Below are 18,845 nucleotides of genomic sequence, written 5' to 3' on the forward strand. Positions count from 1 at the left end.
AATATCTGACTATTGAACAATAATTTGTTTTTTTGTTTCTTCACTTTACCACAGAGACAACAACCTACAAAAATCTGCTCATTATTTGCTCTTTTTCTTTTCTCCATGACAAAAAAAGGTTATATATATACACCGTAATATATATAAGGATTAATGCTTAGTCCTGAAAAAAGGTTGTCTTTGGTGTACAGTATTGTATTGCATGTGTATAGTAAAAAAAACAAAAACAAGATAACTACATCACGGATTTCACTTAGTACTGTTATCCGCGCGATAAACGAGGGATTACAGTCCTGTAGATTCCTGGCAGGCGTTTGGGTTTCAAAACAAGATTCAGTTTTCAAATTCCAGTGTTCGTGTTTTAAATGAAGTCTTGAACCCAAACGTAGACTTTCAATATCCAGTTTGGGTTTCAAATTAGACCTCTAAACTGGGGTTAGGGTTACACATTTCAGCATTTGGCGTGTTTTACACTTTGATTTGCCTTGCTTACCAAATATGGTTCCACGCAGAACGCCCATCTATCCACATTTTGCTGTCGGCCAGGCAGTGAAGAAACAAGAAAGCGTACGACAGACACCAATGCAGCCGCAGTACGAACAACACACATTCCCGTGTGGCAAATGCATCAAGTGAGCCTCCGTCGTGAGCCGCCGGCCGGAACACACACACACACACAGACACAGGCCGGTGTCGTTAAAAGTATGCAAACACACTCATGCGGCAGCAGCGGGCTTACCGTATCATAAACACACTTGGTCAACCCCCCTGTTTCCCCTTTTCGGTCCAGAGACGACTTGCAGAGCTTGTCTGTCGTCACAGTCCAAGCACAGGTTGGAAACGTAACGCTTTGTGTCTCTGTGGGTGTGTGTGTGTGAGTGTGCAACAGAGAGAAAAAAAAACACACCATCAAAGCTGCCACCGTGCAAACAAACGAGCAGCAGGGAAATTAGCATGTGGCAATTCGGGCTTTCAGAAACGAGTCGAAAATGCCACAGAAAGTTCCACAGGGACATAACATTAGGTACAGCAGAACAATGTCAATCAATTGAGCGTTTACTCGATCAGCATTTGAAGGTCCATGTAGCAACCAGTCATGTGGGATGTCCTTCTAGTAGCTAAACCGCAATTGTGGGGAAACCATTGGAGCATTTTATCCACGTCCTTCATATCCGGCTTAAGATCGTACGAGTAGGCCAAAAGCTGCACTGGTAGTGGCAAAAAAACAACTGTGACTTGTTCTTGGCATGGCTTCCGACATGGTTCTTGATTTGATGTTGTCTGGTCCTTAACTGGGGGTTTGGTATGTTCCTGGCCCGGTTCATCAAGTGGTTTTCAACTGATCGTTTCTCATTGTAGACATTATTTTGAGAATTAGATTGATACAGTATTGCCTGATACACGTTTGGCCTTGGCTGAGGTCTGCAGTCTATTACAAATCCGATGAAGAGCAGGCGTAAAAAAAAAAAAAATAATAATAATGGTCAGCATCTTTGTATGTACAATTCTTTGTCCATGCCGCACCCCCCCTTTCTGTTTCCAATTGGTCTCCCCGCGCCATTTGCCGACTCGCAACATTTTGAATCTCAATCCGTGTGTCGGTGCGTTAATATGCGCGTGTCAGCGTGCGTGAGTTATTAGAGCCCCGTGGTGACTTGTGTGACTTCCGAGTTGAGGTCGTCGTTGGCGTCGCCACCGCAACAGCGAGAGTCGACGGACGACTCCTCCACGGCTAGTCATACCTGCCCGAGGGACACAAAATGGATGCCGGTTTGGACACAAAATGGATGCCGGTTTGAAGTAACTTAAAGTAACAGCGCGGTCGGTCGTCGTTCCCCCCCCCCCTCCACAAAATGTGGCTACGTCAGTGGTGCGTCTTTCATAGCTCTGGCAACATTGCATCTGCTACTTTAGTGGTGTTATCAAAGTTGTGGATCAGTCAGGATACCAGTCACGTTGTTCTAGCATTAGCATCGGTGCTAGCTGTGCGCGGGACTCGATTTACTTTAGGACAGTAACTTAGGAGTGTGTTAAAACTTTAAAATTAAAACTTCAAACATACTTGCGACTTTCACATTTGTGATTGATGCCCTTCTTTGGCTTTAATTGAATTAGCTTAATTAGCCTCCTTCGCTATATTATCGCCGCACGTCTATTTGATTTATCATGGTAGTTTCCAGGTCAATTGTGCCTTTTTTAACCTGTAGGGGGAGCTTCACTGTCCCCACCATACCTGCTGATTGGACCTGTCTCCCGTCTGCGCACTGTTGGGCTCACGCTGGGGCGCCTTGCGGCCGACCGCGCCCACCCGAGTGGAGTTCTGCATCTCCAGTAGCGAAGGCCCCGATGAGCAGAACTCGCGGAAGCAGCGCTTGAAGTTCTCGTCCAGATAGCCGTAAAGCACCGGGTTCAGACTGCTGTAAACGTGCAACATCAACCCATCAGTACAGAACGGCGAGCAATAGATCATCTGTCGTGAAGAAATTAAGACCGTGCTCAAATTAAAGAGCTTAGTAATAACAGCGAAAACGGCATATCATGCACTGGCTTGAATCAAAATATGCAAAAATAATAGGCACTTTCTGGAAAAAACAAAAAATATATATATATTTTTTTTAAAGGTCACCCAAAAATAGAAAACATATCATCAAGCAACTATTATGGTGAAAAATAAATGTCATGACGACATCGTGCCAAGCAAGATATCATACACTCGCTTGGACAAAAGCTTTGCAAAATGTAAGCAGTGTCGTGAGTTTCGGTTTGCAATAAAATTCGGCTATTACCACTTAGCAGCATATCATGCACTCTCTTTAAAAAAAAAAAAAAACATTTTTTCAAAATAAGACCACGAATACCGAACAGCAAGTAGCAAATCATGCACAGTCGTGACGAGAAATATGAAAAAGAAATAATTCCATCACTATATTGTCTCAAACAATGCATATCATGCACTGTCATTGTTAAAAATGAGAGGAAAAAAACGATCCATGACTACATTGGTGAAGAACAATATGTGGGGAGCTAACACGCGTAGCATGTTAAATGATGTGAAGGAAAATTGTAAATAGTACTGTGATTTATCCATTTGTGTTCATATTGTATTTAATTGAAAGATGTTTGTTGTTGTTTTTTTTCCCTCTGTCTCGTTTCTTCTTTCTACATACATTCTTGCTGCTGGAGGCTGTAAATTTCCCCAGTGTGGGACGAATAAAGGATATCTTATCTTATCTTATGTCACGCACTCTCTTGAGCAAAGCTTTTATTAAAATACATCTGTCAAAATCGAGCACCAAACAACATATCATGCGCTTCCTTGAACAAAGTTTTTGTTTCTTCAGAAAATTAAGTCCATCACAACATTGCCGCTATAATGCAGAGCACGCGTCTCTCGACTGGTCGCCACTTTTCGCGCTTCTCGTCGGCTTTGCTTCGAGTACCTGTTGGTGTAGCCCAGGGCGATGCAGAAATGCCAGGTGACGGTCTGCAGGGTGGAGCTGGAGATGTTGATCAGGGCGATGATGATGACGAAGATGTGGATGGGCGTCCAACACACGATGAAGACGGACACCACCACCAGCACCATGCGCGTGATGCGACGAAGATTCCTGTCCTTCTCCTAGGACCCCCCACCCCCGCCCCCACCCCCATACCATGACAATTAGCTCACTTTTAACAGCCTTCATGCACCCTGATGACATTGCGCACCACTGAAAGGATTCATTTCCCATTTGCTACATTGCTGTTCGCCCTTCCATCTTTCCCCAACATTGCATTTTTGATTTGCATGATCACTGCAAAATGATGCCCAAGCCACCTCGGGCATCATTTTGCTTAACTTACTTTCCCAATGTTAAAATACATTGTTTAAGTAAACACACCTGCTCCAGGACAAACATCTCCTATGCACAATGATTTTAACCACTGATGAAATCACGGAGCCTGGTCAGAACATCTTTGAATATTGCGGCAAAAGGTTGCGGTAATGTTATCATTTTGAAACCGGTGAGAATGCGGGGTTTGTTTGTTGGTTTTAGCGGCAGGTGCACCGAGTGGCCACCATGTCTTCAAACTCCTTGTAAACGTACGAACAGTCCTCTTCCAAGATCATGACGCTCAGGGGTCTGTAATGGAAAGGAATGCACAATGCACAGCCAGATGAGGTGGCTTGGGCATCTGATTCGGATGCCTCCTGAGCGCCTCCACGGTGAGGTGTTCCGGGCATGTCCCACCGGGAGGAGACCCCGAGGAAGACCCAGGACACGCTGGAGAGACTATGTCACCCAGCTGGCCTGGGAACGACTCGGGATCCCCCGGGGAGAGCTGGAAGAAGTAGCTAGGGAGAGGGAAGTCTGGGCTTCCCTGCTAAAGCTGTTGCCCCCGCGACCCGGCCCCGGATAAGCGGTAGAAGATGGATGGATGGATGGACAGCAAAATGACTCACAGGGTGATCGATTTATGAAATCGGTACAAGTCGGTCACCGCATTGAGCCGCAATTGATTCGATCCGGCTGCGATGCTATTTTTTATTTTTTTTTCTCGGGAGATGAATCAATGGAGCTCGCAACTTTTCGACTCCGAGGGGAAAAATCAATCGGGACTGGAGTTGACGCGATGCATTCTAATGCCCTCTCATTAGTGTGACGGAAAGGAACCGAAGATTCAAAAGCAGACGACGGTTCACCTGCGAGCCCGACAGAATGCGCACGCTTTTGAGGCGCAGGACCATCAGGCCGTAGCAGACGGTGATGATGAGCACGGGCATGATGAAGGCGAAGATGAAGACGCAGATCTTCAGCAAGATGTCCCAGTACCACGACGGCTGCGGGAAGATCAGCTTGCAATCCACGATGCTCGAGGCTGTGCGCGGGGGGAAATTACGGGGCGGAAATGCCACATCACAAGGTTAAAAACGATGTTGTGTTTTGAGATAAAAAGTTGTACTTTTTTTTCAGGGTCAGAGTTGGCATTTTTGTACCCCACAGACAAAAACTCATACTTCCCGAGAGAAAGAACAAAATTGTCTGATGGCAAAGATAAAGTCAAGATGAAAAAGTCTGATTTGAGGAGGTAAAACTTTTTTTTCGGAAAATACTGTATAAGGATGACCAAAAAAAAAATCACTATCGAGTCATGACAATACAGTCACATTTCATGATAAAAGTTCAATTAATCTGCGATTGGCTGGCGACCGATTCAGGGTGTCCCCCGCCTACTGCCCGAAGACGGCTGGGATAGGCTCCAGCGACCCCCGCGACCCTAGTGAGGATTTAGCGGTCCAGAAAATGGATGGATGAAGTTCAATTAATGTATTATGACATCCCCCCCTCCTCCCGCCCAAAAATATAATCCTAGAAGAATTGTCATATTATTTAATAATAATTTGTTTCGTGGTGAATTATTTCTTGATTTTACTGAAAAAAAGGCATATGTTTCAAGGAAAATTATTGATACGATCTGAAAAATGAGAAAAATGTCGCATTTCGATGAGCAGGTTTTTAAAAAAAATACATATTATTTTTTCCCAAAAAAAAATCCAAACCTCCCCTTGTAAACGTGCAGTTCGCAACGTGAGCTTGGTCGCGAAGCAGACTTTTGGTTCTGGTAAAAAAAAAAAAAAAAAAAAAAAAAAGTGCTTTTTGTCTGAGAAAACAAAATTTGCAAATCTATTCAATCAACATTTGTGTTATTCTTTATTAACCCTTTCATGCGCCCTGTCACCTGATAACACGATAAACCGTCCACTGTAGTAACTGCTGTCCCCGAAAGGGTTAGAAATGTTCATGCCGATTATATTATGAACAGTGGCTCCAAATATTTATCGGCCTCCTCGGAATTGTCCTTGGAAAAGTGATATCGTGAGTTAGTGGCACCATCCCGTTATTATTCTTCACAAATACCTCCGAGCGTTTTGTCGCCGCCCGTCATAACGCAACGGCAGCCATTTTGTCAGCGCCGCCGCCGCGTGTCCCGTGTTTGTCCTTCTGTTGTTTTTTTGCCGGCTAATCCAAAAAGCAGCCTGCGTAACATGTAAACACGATGATGCGATGGCTAACAACGTCACAACGACGCGCTCTTATTAAGAATAAGCTCCAAAAGCGCGGCGACTTCCATCCACATCGACATAATTCAAGCAAATTAAAGTGTAATGAACACTCCAGCGGGTATGCTCGGGGTCCTTTTTCCAAAGGAGCACTATTTACTAGCTATTCTCCGCTGAAAGGCTTCCCTGTGACTCATTTATACGAGTCGCTGGCATTGTCGCCTTAACAGCGGAGGTAATGGAGAGAAAAGGGCCAATTAAATTCGCCAAGCGTTATCCTGTCGCAGCAGAAGTTGGAGCAAAAGGCCAGCGGGAGATTTCGACACACATTAGGCATGGAAATCTTCACAGATGACACGTTAAAACCCGCATGCTTCGGATTGACTCGCTCATCGGGATAATCGCCAAGCGTGGTGTCCCGCTCGGCACCGTCTCGCGGTAGGCTGAGTTTGAAAGGAGAACGTATTCAAGACGAACGTGTTGTCAGACTCACGAGTGACGACGGTGGAGGCCATGAACATGACCGGCAGGCCGATGGCGGACGACAGGATCCAGTTGCAGACGTTGACGATCTTGGCGTTGCGCGGCGTTCGGAAATCCAGAGCCTTGACCGGGTGGCACACGGCCACGTAGCGGTCGATGCTCATAGTGGTGAGCGTAAAGATGGACGTGAACATGTTGTAGTAGTCGATGGACATGACCATCTTGCACAGGATGTCGCCAAAGGGCCATGTGCCCATCAGGTAGTTGACGCTCTGGAAGGGCAGCGTACTGGTGACCAGCGCGTCGGCCAGGGCGAGGTTGAAGATGTAGATGTTGGTGGCTGTCTTCATTTTGGTGTACCTGCCCGAAAAAAAAACGTTTTTCTCTCTCGGAGGGTTTGAGTCAGGCAATTGGGATTGCATTATCACACATTCGTCATGTCATTTCGTCTGTGAGGCTTCCATGAGATGAAAAAATGGAGAAAAAAAAACCCCAAACCTCAAGACATAGTTAAAGTATAACGGAAAAACACCAACCTCAAAATGAAGTCATTACTTGTGTGAAAAACAACGTCTGTGTTGTTGCTACAATGGGCCGGACTTTCCAATTTAAAGTGCACTCAAACTCTCTTTGCCGCATCTCCGAACTTTAATGGCGAGGGCACACGTTGTGCTGAACTTTCTCTTTCCATTCCATGATTATTTTTAAACAAAATAATGGAAAGAGTGAAAATTGGAAGACGTGAGAGAGCGAAGGCAACGCTCCCCAAAGTATCCTTTCAGAGGCGACGTGCCTAAGAGGGAAGATTTCAAATTCAACACTTCACTATTTAATACGTTGTATGCGTCTCCCACTAGTCTAAACACAGCCTTCTGATTAATGCTGCATCTGTGGAAAATGAATTTGTGAGCAGAATCCATTCGTTTTTTTAACCATCTCAGCGGGCGGCCATTTTGCCATTCGCTGTTGACTGAAAATGACATCTCAGTTGCTCAGGGCTCGGTTATCCATTCGTAGCTCCGCCGATTCCTTAAGATAGGTCATGTCACGTTTACAAACTTAGCCAGGTTTGGTTGTTACCTGAGCCCCGAGCAACTGCGACGTCTTTTCCAGTCGTCAGCAAGTGGCAAAATGGCCGCCTCGTGATGGATCAAAACAGGTGGATTTTGCTGCTTCATTCCTATTCCGCAAAAGCAATAGTAATCAGAATAGCGTGTTTAGGCTAGCGAGGGTGCAAACAAAATATTGTAAAGAAAATTTGGGGGTTAAATTCCCTTTTTCCAAAAAAAAAAAAAGATTTATTTTGATTTGCTACAACATCGTGGACCTCAAGGATATCAACAAAATAAACGGCTCTACGAAACCACTCGAGCGTTTACCGGATAAAAATATCACTTGTAAAAAGAACTGTTTGTGGCCACATTTTCATCCTTGGGGGAGGACAAAGAGCATCCAAGTAAAGGGCCTTTGTTTGACTGTATTAAACATGTCCCAATAGTGCTCCATGACGCCAAGCAAAGTGGTGCTCAAAGCAAAATATTGACCGCAAAGCCTTCCTTTTAACGTGTCCCCCCCGGCCCCCACCCCCGTCCCCCACTCCATCTTTGGACGCATACTCACATTGATTGAAAACGGTACAAACGAACAGTGAGACAATTCAGCGGACCGAGTGAGTACTATTGAACCTTCACCGTCGTCGTCTTCTTCTTGTTTTTTTTTTATTATAGCCTCATTAATCCCAAATCCCCTTAACAAGCATCCATGATGACATGTTTGTTCATTAAATTCTAATTAACCGGAACGCTGACAGCTTGCCAGCCTCGTTATTTCCCAGCTTTATTGGTCCAGGGGCGGTTAGCTGAAGCAATAGTGTGTCCTGTGGTTCCGGAGCGGCAGAAGGTGTGTTTGATTTAAACACCCTCGTGGGCCTACCCGTTCCGTTTTAGGTGCGGTTTTGTTGTGTCTCTGCACTAAACTTCCCAAAGACTTTTCAGGATTCTTTCAGGAAGGAAGCGATCGGTTTCGAGCAATTTAATAGTTGTGTGACGTCAGATAAATCATTCTCCACTCCACTCACTCACCACCGACAAGTCTTCAAACACACTTTTCACGCGATTGAAAAGGGGGGTGGGGCGTGTGGGAGCAGTGGCGGGGAGCTGGCGACCGCCAAGTGGCCATTACACAGCCCAGGTGAGCGTCCGTTTTGTCGATACTGTGGCGCGCAACTAACGCGCCGCATTTATAGCTAATGTATGAAGCCGCTTCGTTTGGCCTTGACTGAAGTGGGCTCTGACCACTTTCACCGTGGAAAAGAGAGTCTGAATGTGTGTGTTTTTCTTAAGTAGAAGTCTACAAGTGGAGTCATTAGCGGTCACGTGCCACAACACAGCAGCAGAGGCTGTTTAAAGTGCATGTAGCACTGCGTACAGCTTGAATAGCTGGTGTGGCCGGAAAATGCTTATTTACTGAGGAAAGCCAGTTTATTATTGATTCCTCAAGTGTGGAATTAATTCTTCAGCCAGGCGCAAAGGCGAGCTATGTGTGTGTGTGTGGCTCAAAACAAAAAACAACAAGTAAATGAGCAAATAATTTAGGGGCGACTGTCCAAATGGCACACTAAAGCCTATTATTGTTCATCTTGTTGCCATTCAGTACAAGAGCTAAAGATATTAATGCTCTGAGGTATTTGTTAACAAGGCAAACTAAAACCGCAATAACAAACATATTGCTAATAAATGAATACCCCCCGAGCGGAGATGCGATGAAAAATTTGCATTACGACTACAGTGGCGTTCTGAGTATTGCCACGATATTGCGAAAAGAAACGCATGAGGGATTTGCTCATGGTGTGACACAAGCTCAAATACGAGTTACGCTCCCACACTCATGAAAACCGAGGCAGGAAATTAATGAGAGGTGGAGCGCACGCTACCTCTCTGAACCGTTTTTCAGTGGGGTAGAGGTTATTGGGGAAAATAAAAAAAGAACCCGGTCCAACTCCTGAAGGAGCATTACACATGGAAAGGGGTTAAAAAGACATAATCAATGACCATTATTGGACATAGGGTTCAAATCTTTTCCTTCCGGCTAATTCATACCTCATATTGAATACACGCACCGTTAGTGTGTAGCGTACTTATTTGAAAAACGAGAGAGCCTCTCAAGAAAGCAAAGTCATTATTATTATTTTTTTTCCCTCAGCTTCACCCACATATCGGTCAAGCCTCCCTTTGATCCCGGGAGAGAACAAATTGTGGCACTGTGCCTGACCCCCACTATTCTTGGACCCATCCAAAAAAAAAAAAATTACATTGTAGCCCTCCATTGTGTGACAAGCCTGTCACGATTCACCATGAGTAGTCAAATAAAGGTTAAAACAAAACAGCTGCTCTCCCGGGAAACTAAAGCACAGCAAAACTGCTCATCCTTTGACAGGTATGGAAGGGCACAAATAAACCTCCCTTTGTAGTGTCCATTTGGGTGATGTCACATCATTTAAAAAAAAAAAAAACTCCTGCAGCACTTATGAGGACCATCACAAAAAAATCCCTTTGAAGCCTGCATGACCGGAACAAGCATGCTATTACTGTCTGTCCAGTGTTTAAAAAAAACAAAAAACACCGTTGAGTGCAAAACGAAATTGCAGTACACCCACTCACATTTTCAAAGAAGACTTTGCCCCCCACCCCCTTTTAAGCCTTCAGAACGGTGAAAAGCCTGCCATTATTCATTCTTAACTTTTCTTTTTTTTTTTTACAATTGTGTTATCAGATAGTAAAACTGAAATGCAGTAGGACCACTGATGTTTTGACAGTTTCCTCTTGAAAAAGAATCCAGAATGGTGTTATTACATAATTAAATAATCGAGTAAAAAAAAAAATGCACGTTTTTATTAAACCTCCTCCGCTTTTGTAACACCTTGAGTAACTTTACACAAAAATAATAATAATTCATTCATTCATTCATCTTCCGAGCCGCTTGATCCTCACTAGGGTCGCGGGGGGTGCTGGAGCCTATCCCAGCCGTCTTCGGGCAGTAGGCGGAGGACACCCTGAATCGGTTGCCAGCCAATCGCAGAGCACACAGAAACGAACAACCATTCGCACTCACACTCACACCCAGGGACAATTTAGAGTGTTCAATCAGCCTACCACGCATGTTTTTGGAATGTGGGAGGAAACCGGAGCACCCGGAGAAAACCCACGCAGGCCCGGGGAGAACCTGAATCGGTTGCCAGCCAATCGCAGAGCACACAGAAACGAACAACCATTCGCACTCACACTCACACCCAGGGACAATTTAGAGTGTTCAATCAGCCTGCCATGCATGTTTTTTTTGGAATGTGGGAGGAAACCGGAGCACCCGGAGAAAACCCACGCAGGCCCGGGGAGAACCTGAATCGGTTGCCAGCCAATCGCAGAGCACACAGAAACGAACAACCGTTCGCACTCACACTCACACCCAGGGACAATTTAGAGTGTTCAATCAGCCTGCCACGCATGTTTTTGGAATGTGGGAGGAAACCGGAGCACCCGGAGAAAACCCACGCAGGCCCGGGGAGAACATGCTAACTCCACACAGGGAGGCTGGAGCTGGAATCGAACCCGGTACCTCTGCACTGTGAAGCCGACGTGCTAACCACTGGACTACCGGGCCGCCTCATTCCTAACTGTTATGTTAAAAAATAATAATAATAAATGAATAAAATTAAAAACCTAATCATTGTTGTGAAGTAAAACTAAAATGCAAATTTCTCCATTATGGGCCAAATAAAGGTTTTCTTATTCATAAATGTAGTACCACCACTCACCTCTTGATAGACATCTAATACAGCCTTCATAATGATATTACATTACCGAGAAGCCCCCCCTTCCCCCCCACCAGTCACAACCTAAAGTACTGAACCTTTTTCCAATCACCTCCTGAGCTTTTGCAGCCCCTCCAGAACCTTTCCAAAAACCACCCCGCGAAGCCTTCAAAACAATCTCGACACGCCTGCCCGCCCTTCTGTAATTCCAACAAAGCCGTAGCCGCTCCTTGAAGCACAACATCTTGCAGCCGCCTGGCCATTAATCTACTGGACTGCTGTTATCCAGCGCACAAAACATCATTTGTCATGAACGTGTGAAAGTGTGCTGCCGCCGTTTTGATATTTTCTCCCCGCCGCTAACACAATCCACACGCGCCGCTAGCCGTCCCCCTCCCCGGAGGTTTCCATTGAGTTCAATATTTAGCAGCGCAACCGAAAAGGAATGCGTGTTCCGTGCCAGTACAATCAGCCCGGGTCTGTGGAATCTAATCAGAAAAATTCAGCAGACTAGAAAAGGGTCCCACGCACCGGAGCCCGATGGCATTGTGAAAAGCTATTTGTCGCCGCGTTAGCGCTAAGCTAGTGTCATTTATCATGTAATTGCAATCTGCCGGAAAAGGCGCTCACGCTCACGCAATCGTCATCGTCCGCCCACCCGTGCGGATCGGTGGAAATACGCTCGGCCGGCCTCCATTTTTTGTTCCGACAAAATGAAATCGGATTGAACCTCGTTTCGACGTACCCCGCTAACGTTCCCATTTCAAATTCTCGATTTCGCATCACCCCTTTTCCATTTGCAGATTTTGCTTATAACAAGCTCCCGTATAACGTAAGCTTCCTTATAACGATCGGATTTTTATTTTTATTTTTTTCCTCCGCAAAATAATGGGAAACGCCTTTGGTACGACGAACCGCGGGAAGCGAACTTCCCCTCTGTCGCTTAGCAACGCTATTGTTGTACTTCCCGCTCTAACTCACGAAACAACGGCGCAGTTCCGAGCACATGTTCCGAAAACACGTCCGGTCAACGGAAGCAAATCTCGGTGTCCGTGAAGGCTGAAATTCTCTCCCGCTTTCGAAAGGGAGTCCGACAAAGTTCACCATTTCGGCAAACATCCGTAGTGGCAACAAAATCTTCGAAAAGCAACTGAACGAAAGATGTTCGTAAACGGCTTCGGAGGGCGGCACATCCTGAAATTGATGGGAGTTGGCTATGGCGGCCATTTTATTGGCCCCCCCAAGGTGACTTTGTGTTTCAACACGTTTATTTATTCAGCACATTTCAAAACAACCGCATCGGCATACAAAGTGCTGGAAATCAGGCAAAGCTCCGACATATTTAGAACGAAGGCCGCAAAAACAATTCATTAGCGACATAAAAGCAGTCAACACGATAAAACGCAGAGACGACGCAGGGCCTCATGAATTCCGTAGAGCAATATTTTTATTTATTTTTTTTAAAAAGGTCGATCCCTTCAATTAAATCAGAAAAAGATATATTTTTAAAAGAGGTGTAAAAACAACATAGATGGTAAAGTTGCAAAAGTGTGCACATCCTCATTACTGGAGATTTGGCAAGTGTTCAGCAGTCACCAGACGCTGCCATCGAAAAGACTTTTTATTTCGTCCGCCATTCGACATAAACTTTTAGAATTTCAATCTTTCAATGGACCGCGATGACATTTCCCCCAAAACGTCCGATAGCCGCCCTCATTTCCCCGTCGGCTTCTTCCTGACATTGAGCAAAGACCTAATTATCAACCGATTAAAGAACGCTCCGTGATCCGTTTTTTTTATAAACACCCTCCTACTTCCCGCGTGAATGCGGCGAAGAACAAAAAAAAAAAGCCACAGCTTTGCGTTGTCGTCGTTCGACAAAAACCGAAGGCAATTTAGCTCAGCGTTCCCGACAGGAAATCTCTCAGGGGGGGAAGAATTTGTCTGCTGGTTGCCACGGTAACAAAGAGTACGTCTCGCCACGGCCTGCGGAGGAAAACCGCCGAAGGTTGTGCACCTTGACCCGCGAGATCTCAGACGGTTTGTTTCACGAGAACGACGTGCTCGCAGGTTACAGATGAGGCTTCTTCCTATCTCGCGACACACACACACGCACACACACACACACACACACACGCGCAACTACCCCCCAAACAAGAAGGTCGGAGGAAAAAAACGAGACGTTGCGGTGCGACTCTGGTTGGCGATTGAGCCGCAAGGTCATTAGCGACCGTGCACGTTGTTTTAGACTCCGACGTGCGATGCGATCGTACCGCAACGTTGCGCGCATCCATTTTCACGCCGTGATCGCGCAGCACTACGGAGCGTATCCGTATTTCTTCTCTGCAAACCGTGCGACGGAGGATTGCTCTGCAGCGTCGTTTGTCCACGTGGATGTTTTGGTCGACTTTGACTTCTGATCGCTCCGCAGCGTCGTGCGCACCCGCATTTTTACACTTGAACGATGTGGTCGCTCCGCATTTGTGTGCGGACATATTCATTCCACGATGTTGTGTGTATCTATGATTTGGCCTTTGTCTTTGTGCGATTCCATGTCGGTGTGTGTGTGTGTGTGTGTGTGTGTACCTGTTCATGCTTTGCGGAATACAATTACACCCCAAATTGTGATTGCTCCGCAGCGTTGTGTGCGTCCATGTTTTAGACACGAACTCCGATACTTCCACAGAGGTGTTGTGCGTCCATTTGTATTTTTCTGTCGACTTCCGGTCGCATGGCGCCGCCATTTTGTGCGACGCATGTTTTCGCCCTTGACTTTGGATCGCTCCACAAGATTATGCGCATCCACCCCCCACCCCCTCCCACCTCCACCCCCCGGGTCTGTTTCACTTCTTGCTCATTTTTATTTTGTCATGTAAGCCAATTTCACTTGATATTAATTCCATGACGCCCGAAACTGTCTGCAGTTAAGTCAAGAATTAAAAATTGTCTCTGGGCACAACAAAAGGAAAGTTTCTTTGATCCTAACTTACTTTGAGAGCAAAATGTAGCTAAATGAGATGTGATCTCCCGCTCACGGTCGACGCATCAACAACTTAATGGCACTTCCCATTAGAGCTTTTTGGCAGCAACGTAGCGACACGACAATTTGGGTCTCGTCCCAACATCTGCGCTTTTTTTTTGTTTATTGCGACGGCTCTCCGCAGAAGTGAGACCGGGGGACGGCGACTTTGAAAGTTCCAAACACACGGAGGGAGTAAGACAAACGGGATTATGAATGGAATAGCCAAGCAATTTAAATGTCATCTTATTTCCAAGAAGTTACAGTAGCCCCCCTGCCCCCCTCCTCTGCCTGGAAACACCCCCCAGAGAGGAACATTTTGTCTTGCCAGTCTTGGACGCATTCAAACTTGTACTGCGACATGTGATTGTGTCCTGTTGCTTTTAGTTTTTACATTTCAACATGTTATCGCTCCACACTGTTGTGTGACCATTCGATTTTTTTCACCCTGATGTGGGCATCCATTTTTTTTTCGTTTTGAATAGTGCCGTTATGTGATTGTATTTTAGACCCTGAAGTTTTTTTTTTTTCTCAGTCACTCAATGAAAGATTTCCAGATGGGCCGCGAGAGGAAGCATGAGGAGAAGTCCGAGGAGATAAAGATTTGAGAGCGCAGTTGTTACTCTTTACGATCTTTATGAAGGGTTGCCACGAGAACACCTTCCTCACACTCCCCTGTGTCTATTTAAACTGGTCAAATTGCATCCGAGAGCTCCAGCGCGAAAGTGAGGATGAGGAGCGTATGACTCCTTTTTTTTTTTTTTTCCAATCCTCAGGAAATGCTGTCAATGCACCATTAGCTAAATGGCTGCTACACCACTTGTCAGACATGGAAGTTGTGTCTCACATTAGGGCGCATCCTTTTCTTAATCGCGTACTCTAATGGGTCGGTCCAAGTTTTGGACTGTGGGATTTTCTGCCCGGTGGAAATCAATGCGGGGGGCCGATGACGCCCTGGGCGTCGGTAATTTCAAAAGACTCACAATCGCTTCGTGTCACTGTGCTTGAGGGGTGTGACGACACAAGCGGGTACACTTCCCCTCTCAAAAATACTCCCCCCCTCTCAAACCCCCAATTGCATTGTACAGGTAAGTCAAGTTAATGCTGGAATGATTAAAAATCTGCCTTTCAAAGGGGGGGGGGGGGTGTAGACTTTTTATATGCACTGTAGACGGATGTGATTGCTCCACAGTGTTGTGCGCGCTGATGTTTAGGTTCTCCTTACTGGATTTAAAAGCCTCGAAGTCCGCACGAGATTGCTCCGCGGCATTTCGTAACTAAAATAAATTAAAATCCTGCTTCATGATAGACCTTGCCAATTAAAATAATGCGGTTGCAGAGACGCAACCATCTGCTTCAACCTTGTTACGCTTGCAAAGCGCCACAGAGACTCGTTGCTTGAAATTTGCAAGTGATACCTTGGCGGAGGTCCACGCTCGCTTCCTCTCCTGTTTTTAATTCTTCACTCACCCTTCTTAGCCATGCAAGTGAGGCGTCATGATGCAGAGCAAACAAACCCGCAAGGCGTTTTCAGCTAAAGAGGGCGCACAGTGCCCTCGCTGGATGTTTGGGCCCTTGGCACGACACAGCAACACACAAGGATGTAGGCGGAGCTTGTGAAGTCACGACACAGCAACACACAAGGATGTAGGCGGAGCTTGTGAAGTTTTTTGTCTTGATGCGAAGCTCAGCGAATCAACTGATGGATCAGGAAGGAAGACTTTTAGAAGGCCATCGCTCAAGTGTGTTGTGGGAAGGCACTCGGTTGTCTGTGTGTGTGTGTGTGTGTGTGTGTGTGTGTGTGTGTGGACATGCAGGCTGAAGTGTGTTTATGACATTGCGGAAGCTGTCTGCTAACTTGCTAGCCCGGAGCATGAAACCATAAACGCTCAAATAGGGCATGGCTACCCCTTTTGGATATTCCAAAATGGTTTCAGCAAAGCACCTGAAGTTGAATATAACGGGTGAGCATGAGGCTGCATGCTGCCGGTGACCAGCAAATGATTGATACCTTGTCCGTCAAGCTGTCTGTCTCTTAGAAGTTGCTCTTGCTCGGGCATTGTGGCTTCGTCAGAAAAAGTCAAATAAAATAAAAACAATCCTCCCTCTTGAATACAGATGAAACAAAACAGGCTCACTGAGCAGAGGTCTATGGTTGTTGAAAAAAAAGCCAAAGGAAAAGTCAAACAAGTTGATGCCCGCTGGACTGAGTGAGGTCTTGTGAAGTACAAGAAATGTCTTTGTTCAGAGTAAATTTGACCCCGCCCCCCTCACCCCCAAAAAAGCAGGTTGACACTCACTGAACTGAGCTCTCACGTGACATCACGAGACTTGCTGAACTGAGTTCTAGTGAGGCCTTGCAAAGATTACGCCGAAATCAACTTTTACAAAACCTAGCCAGATTTGATCATGCTCACCGAACTGCGGTGACGTCATGCGCGAAATGTCCCGCAACAAGCAAATAAAAAAAAATGTCCCAAAATGTTGCAACTGATCTCTCGCAACACGCGTCATATTTTATCGGGTTATGCTCGCCAAAGACGAAGCTCAATTAAACCCTTTGCTTCGCTCGCTGAACTGAGGTCGAGTTTTGGGACGCTTTTGGTCGAAGCAGCTCTTGTACGACCTTTTGGGTCGTTCGACTTTTGGAGCTTGGCGGAGGTCTGCTTGAGAATTTGGAGCAATTTGAGCTATTGACATTTCAACACGTTTGCCAAACGCCGCCACGCCGGTCCGACAACCAGCAGGCAGGACGGTGACAGCATCCCCGCGTCCAATCGGCGCGCAACTCCCGGCGAGATTTTACTCACAAAAACAACAACAACAAAAAAAAAAAAACCCGCACACTTTTAGTGTTGTAACCGACGCGCGTGCGCGTACCTGACGATGATGTACATGACGAGCACGTTGCCCACCAGCCCCACCACGCTCACGATGGAGTAGACCGCCGTGATGACGATGGCGATGATGACCGGGTTGGCGTCGCCGTAGTCGGCTTCGCCGCCCGGGGCGCGCTCGCCGTCGCACGCGGTGCCGTTGGAGCACAAGCCGCCGCCGCTGTTGTTGTAAAAGGCGGCCATCGTGCTCCGGTATTCCGCGTCCGAGAGGTTGCCTTCTACGCTCTCCATGGTTCTTAAAAATTTGATTTGATTTTTTTTTTAAAGGAGAGGAGGCAGAAGAAGAAGCGGACGAAGGTGCTTGCGCTCCGAAGTCGAAGCTGCGACGGACTGAAGCGAGTTGGAGTACGGGACCGGGGGGACCGGGGGTGGGGGGGGGGGGGATAGAGAGAGAGAAGGAGAGAGTTGGCACCCTTTTGCTTACTCCCTCTTTCTTGACTTCTCTTCCTCACCATCGCAATTCCTGTGCATCATCAGCCTTAATTCGTTTTTTTTTTGTCAGCGGGAGGGGGCTCCCCCCCCTCCTGATGTGATACAACGTGAAGAAATCACACTGAAACAAAACGTGCTGTACACGCGAATACATTGCACGAGAAAGGAAAAGCAAAAGCTTCTCATTGCTAAATGCGACTGTTTCCCTTGACCCCCCCCTCCCTGGTCCCCTCTAATTAGATAATAATAACCAAAGCATCTGCGTAACAGGGTGGCCCGGTAGTCCAGTGGTTAGCACGTCGGCTTAACAGTGCAGAGGTACCGGGTTCGATTCCAGCTCGGGCCTCCCTGTGTGGAGTTTGCATGTTCTCTGCGTGGGTTTTCTCCGGGTGCTCCGGTTTCCTCCCACATGGCATGGCAGGCTGATTGGACGCTCTAAATTGTCCCTAGGTGTGAGTGTGAGTGCGAATGTTTGTTCGTCTCTGTGTGCCCTGCGATTGGCTGGCAACCGATTCAGGGTGTCCCCCGCCTACTGCCCGAAGACAGCTGGGATAGGCTCCAGAACCCCCCGCGACCCTAGTGAGGATCAAGCGGCTCGGAAGATGAATGAATGAATGAATCTGCGTAACATTGAATAATGTACACGACGCTAGTCACTTCATTAGGTACACCCAAGAGGTCCAGTAAATAAGAATTGTGATTGTTTTCCCACAGAACTTGAATGATTAAGGTTATTTACAGAACTAAATTTGCTTGAATTAAATTTGGAATGTGAAACAAAGACTAGTCCAGATCAGATCCGGATTGCATTTGGAATTGCAATTGACATTTCTCATTCAAAAGATGGACTTTGTCCTTTTCGAGACATTGGTGAGTAGAACAAATCAATTTGGCTATATTTGCCCTTCGGAGTCAAAAACTGCCAAACCAAATTCAATCTGGATCAAATTCAGATGAAATTTGTATTCTCCACTTTCAAAGACGATTTTTATCCACAATGAGCATAATACTGTATGTGTGTCAAACCAAATTTGCTTCCAGTAAATATAGGAAGAGAAAGTGTCCAAAAAAAGATGAATTCAGTTTAGATCCGGATTTCATTTGGCTCCAATTTCTGTCCCCGTAGGGTTGGATGCATTCATCCCCCGCACTGATGCACAAAAC

General features: G+C 46.2%; 1 protein-coding gene across 2 annotated transcripts; it reads right to left on the minus strand.

The window, feature by feature from the left end:
- Nucleotides 1-173: 173 nt before the first annotated feature.
- oprm1 (opioid receptor, mu 1) lies at nt 174-17,590 on the minus strand. Of its 2 annotated transcripts, none has more exons than XM_052079777.1 (6): nt 17,233-17,590; nt 6,537-6,886; nt 4,685-4,860; nt 3,441-3,619; nt 2,234-2,417; nt 174-1,742 (listed from the first exon to the last, which is right to left on the minus strand). In XM_052079777.1, the coding sequence occupies exons 1-6, from the start codon at nt 17,478-17,480 to the stop codon at nt 1,737-1,739; spliced, it is 1,143 nt and encodes a 380-aa protein (XP_051935737.1). In that variant the 5' UTR covers nt 17,481-17,590; the 3' UTR covers nt 174-1,736. The 2 variants fall into 2 exon arrangements, with proteins under 2 accessions (XP_051935737.1, XP_051935736.1); XM_052079776.1 differs by having other exon boundaries at nt 2,202-2,417.
- Between the last annotated feature and the right edge of the window lie 1,255 nt (nt 17,591-18,845).

The sequence above is a fragment of the Hippocampus zosterae genome, chromosome 11, assembly GCF_025434085.1.
Source record: "Hippocampus zosterae strain Florida chromosome 11, ASM2543408v3, whole genome shotgun sequence".
In the NCBI taxonomy this organism is placed as follows: Eukaryota; Metazoa; Chordata; class Actinopteri; order Syngnathiformes; family Syngnathidae; genus Hippocampus; species Hippocampus zosterae.

Bases quoted from the DNA above. Each gene is read 5' to 3' on its own strand.
- oprm1 (XM_052079776.1), bottom strand. From the start codon at position 17,480: ATGGAGAGCGTAGAAGGCAACCTCTCGGACGCGGAATACCGGAGCACG. The intron at 4,861-6,536 runs GTGAGTCTGACA...CCCCGCGCACAG, and splicing joins GGCCTCCACCGTCGTCACTC to CCTCGAGCATCGTGGATTGC. The intron at 2,418-3,440 runs GTACTCGAAGCA...GCACGTTTACAG, and splicing joins GCCCTGGGCTACACCAACAG to CAGTCTGAACCCGGTGCTTT.